The sequence below is a fragment of the Cyprinodon variegatus genome, unplaced genomic scaffold, assembly GCF_000732505.1.
Source record: "Cyprinodon variegatus isolate N-32 unplaced genomic scaffold, C_variegatus-1.0 Scaffold507, whole genome shotgun sequence".
Classification (NCBI taxonomy): Eukaryota; Metazoa; Chordata; class Actinopteri; order Cyprinodontiformes; family Cyprinodontidae; genus Cyprinodon; species Cyprinodon variegatus.
Window position 1 is genome coordinate 1 of NW_015150960.1, and position 4,227 is coordinate 4,227.

At 35.4% G+C, this 4,227-nt stretch overlaps 2 protein-coding genes across 2 annotated transcripts in view; both read left to right on the plus strand.

Moving 5' to 3' along the window:
- Positions 1–1,581: 1,581 nt before the first annotated feature.
- Positions 1,582–3,051, plus strand: otos (otospiralin). Its single transcript, XM_015390669.1, has 4 exons — positions 1,582–1,746; positions 1,820–1,881; positions 2,226–2,249; positions 2,667–3,051. Exons 2-4 carry the CDS (start codon positions 1,827–1,829, stop codon positions 2,852–2,854), a joined length of 267 nt encoding a protein of 88 aa, XP_015246155.1. The 5' UTR covers positions 1,582–1,746; positions 1,820–1,826; the 3' UTR covers positions 2,855–3,051.
- A 685-nt stretch (positions 3,052–3,736) lies between these two features.
- The window catches only part of myeov2 (myeloma overexpressed 2), a 12,529-nt gene continuing 12,038 nt past the window's right edge, over positions 3,737–4,227 (plus strand). The window contains exon 1 of the mRNA XM_015390670.1: positions 3,737–3,918. Coding sequence (XP_015246156.1) covers positions 3,856–3,918 — 63 coding nt within the window. The 5' untranslated portion in view covers positions 3,737–3,855. The remainder of the gene's footprint in view (positions 3,919–4,227) is intronic.

Below are 4,227 nucleotides of genomic sequence, written 5' to 3' on the forward strand. Positions count from 1 at the left end.
AAAATATAACATTAGATAATTAAATGTCATATTCAGTATTTACAAAAACATTTAAAATATTTGATAATCAAATGTCACTTTAAAAATAAAAGTGTGAAAGAATATTTCACCAACTTTATTGATAATTACTAATTTAACACATGCAAAGATTTTTTTTATAAATATTGCTATATGTGGTTACGTTATATGTATGATTTAGTGTTTATGTCTGAAAGGAGGCATGAAGATGTGAAACTTAATAAGACCTCTTGTCCCCGGATTTAGTCCTGAACACAAACACGGATTCCTTTTTAATTTATGAACAACTCCAAAGTTAATTAATTGAACAATTTATGAAAAAATATAGAGTTAAGTAATCATATGCATTTTCAGGGGGTTAGTTTTGAGGTAACAGGCTGAAATGTTTATGAAGCCATTCCTCATTACATCACTAGAGAATATCGTGTGAGTAGCAGCAGATAAAGATAATTAAATTACAAATCAACATTTTTTTTTTATTTTTTTTTTAGGAAGATGATTATTAAACATGTCAACAAAGATCAAAGATTTTAAAAAGCTGTTAAATATTCTAAAATGAGTGAAGGTTAGTGTATAAAGAGCTTGAACAAAGTATCGTTGGACAGGTTAAAAAGAAAATAACTCAGTATTATTGTATTTTTACAACATGCAGGCACATGTGACCTAAATATTTTCGTTGTAAAGCGATGCTTCTGTTCTTGGCTTCGCACTTGTAAACTTAGACTTAGACAAACTTTATTGCCATTTTGTATAGACTGAGTGTATAGAAAACACAGTGATGTTGCTTACAGCTTTTAACAGTGGAATGAACATTCTCATTTAAAGTGCAGCAGTGATCATCGTGTAAACAGTATAGGAAAAGAAAGAAACTAATTTAAAAATAATGGTGCAAAAGGGCATTAATATGGAAAGGTTCTGTTCAGTGCAAAATAAATATGGTGCAAAATTCAGTATGATGCTGAGTTGTGTCCTATTTAAAATGATTATAAAAGTTTCAGCCACGTTGGTGGTGCAAAATATTGTTGCGTCTGTAATGCAGTTCAGTTTAACAGTTCAACAGCCTGAAGCAGGGGGAAAAAGCTGTTGCAGAACCAGCTGGACCTGCAGCGGATGCAGTGAAGCCTCTTCCCAGAGGGCAGCAGGGAGAACAGTCCATGGTGGGGGTGTAAAGGGGTTATTGATAATGTTACACCCTGATTTTATTTAAATAAATATTTCCACTGGTCTGTAACATTAGTGCTTTGTGTTTTTATACTTTCTGGAAATAAATCAGTCATGGTTAGACAGTCAAACAGCTAATTGTTTTGTGTTTGAGGTCAGGAAAAACCCTAGTTTATATGAAAGAGAGTATATTTTTATATATGAGGGTTTTATTTACAATAGGTCCTATACTAGTGGGTGTGAAGAATCTGTAAATGTGTAATATGTGGATCCAAAAGTGAGTAGTCTTGGGTTTATTTTTGAGCAAATCAAATATTTGCCTTGACACCAACCGAGCAGTCCATGAATTTTCTCTAAGAGCTGCTCTGTAGGCCCTGCAGGGTGGAAGCAGCCCCTTGAGGATGGATTTGAAGCTATGTCACTGGGATGTGAATGGGACAGGCTGGTTGGGCTGTGTGTGAATGTGTGTGTGCTGGAATTAGGCTGCTTGTTCCCCTCCTAGCCTCCTCACACCACAGCAGACCAGCTGCAGCCTTCCTTTGAGAACCGTCACAGAACTCTGAGCAGGTAAAGATATTTGCATTCACCCTAAACTAAATGCTTTTCAGGCCAAAAAAGTTTTTTTTTCTGTCTAATTAAGAGGCAGGATGAAGCTGTTGTGGATCAGTGGGCTCCTCTGCCTCGTTGCCTTTCAATTAAGTGGTGAGTTACTTTATTTTAATGTTAAATGACTGTTAAATGAAGATTAAATAAAACAAAGTTTTTTAGCTCCAGTTTATTTACTAAATTGAATGCATGTGATTTGAATATGATTAATACGTTTTAGTTGTGAATAGAAAGAGAGGTCTGTATGAATTCAATCATGCTCCATGTGTGCTCAGCCCGGGGGAAAATATTTACTGAGGAACCAGGTATTCCTGCAGTCCTCTGAGAAAGAGCCCCCCTTTCGTTTTACAGGACTGAATCCCTTCTTTGTTCATGGAAAACTGTGGAATGTTTAGGAATGTTGAATCTTTTCCCTTTTTCTCTCTGTCTCTACCCCACAGTGGCCAGATTCATCCCAGAAGGAGGTAGGATTTCAATTAAACTACATATCTTCATTTTCTAAAATATTCATTTCTGTGTGGATTAATCTTTATGTATTAGAAAAGTTGAGATTGCACACACACAAATGCATGCACACACTGCTTCTTTATGTTTAGGTTTTATTTCTGCTTACATAAAAGTGTATGTATATTTCTATGCACAACAAAAAAAAATCTGAATTTAATTTGCTTATTTTAGAGATTTATCTGTGAAAAAAAACTCTGCGATACCTCCTGTTGTGCTGTGGCAGAGGGGTTGCCACATTTTGACAGTTCTTGGGAAGAAGCTTCGAAGAAGAAGAGGAGGAGGAGCCTTTGTTGAGCCTTCTTCACCAGACAAACAATGGTCATAAAAAGATTTTTAGCTTAACATAATTTTCCGTTCTTCTGTGTCCCCCTCAGTTCCATACGATGAACCCCCTGCTGTTCCCTACTGGCCCTACTCCACCTCAGACTTCTGGAACTACGTTGAATACTTCAGGTCTATCGGGGCCTACAACCACATCAACGAAATGGCTCGGGCTTTCTTCGCCCACCAGCCCCTTGGAGACACCCTGGGATATGAGACCAATGCAGGACATGAACACTGAGAATGGAGCCAGGCATTGTTGGCAAAGGGGATCAAACTATACTGATGTAGAAGTAAAAAGAGAACACATATTTTATCATCTTTAAACTTTCTTTAGTTTCAAGCATAGCCATAGATACAGACGAGTGTAGCCCTGTTGCTTGTATTAGAGAATATATCCATCTACTGCGTGCAAAATAAATAAGAAATTTGCTTCTAGGTAAAGTTTCTAAAGAATTCATTCATTTATGCACTTTTTTTTTCTCTGTCAAAGAGATTAGGTTCTGCTTAGCATTAATGGGGGCAAATGACAAATGACGGTGATGATGAAATGCATTTTATTATGTAATAAAACAACACTGTCAAGATTAATATTTAAGGTCAACATGCTATCCTTCAAATGTTTATTATCTTTTTGATTAGAGAGTAGAAAAGCGGAGCATAGACAGTTGGAGAATACAACTTATTAAAAGCACAGGAATTTCACCTTCAACAGTTTAGAAACTTTGCACCAAAATATATTAGTGTCATCAGCATCACTCTTTATATATATGAATACTTTTAATCAAAAGAAAATGAATTAAAATAAAACTTTATCTCTAAAGGTGTGGTTAATTTTATTTATTATAAACCATTTATTATAAATAAATGTTTGTACAAATATATTTAGAATTATAAGACCAAGGCAGTTGAATGAATAAAGCAACTACCTTCTAAATAATACCAACGGATAAGTGCCATTAATCACAATGAATGATGGTATTTGTATTGTCTTATTTTGTTATTTTAGGACTAAAAACAATTAAAGTAACTGACAGAGCTTTCAATTGTAAAGTAAAGATATTTGAACAGAAGAATTGAATCTCCTGGTAGTGGAATAAATGTGACGATTCAAGTTTCAGTCGGAACCAACTAGGTGTGGCACAGCCTTGTTTTGTTTACCATCGTCCCTTGGATTGCAAGCCTCGCTGCCAGCTAAACCGAGCAATTCAAAGCACTGCTTTTTTTTACTTACACCAAAAGATGAAACCTGCGGTGGATGAAATGTTTCCTGAAGGAGCTGGACCCTACGTGGATCTTGACGAGGTCGGTTGAAACAAACGCAACAGAAATTACCTATGCTAGCTACAGTGCTAATGCTAGCAGCAGTTACAGGATGATATGTTTAATTTTTAATTTCTACACAGTTCGAGTAAGTGAGACAAAAGGTAAAACAATCGGACTTTTCATGTCATTATTAAAATGTAGTTAATTTATATCCTGTTTTGTTAGCTGTGATAAATTAACGTTCACGTTGACCATAAACAAGCTAGGTTAATTACTGAAATTAATCTCGTTAATGAAAACGTCTGCAGACGTCTTCTTTTATGCAGATCCAAATGAACGGTAAAAAAA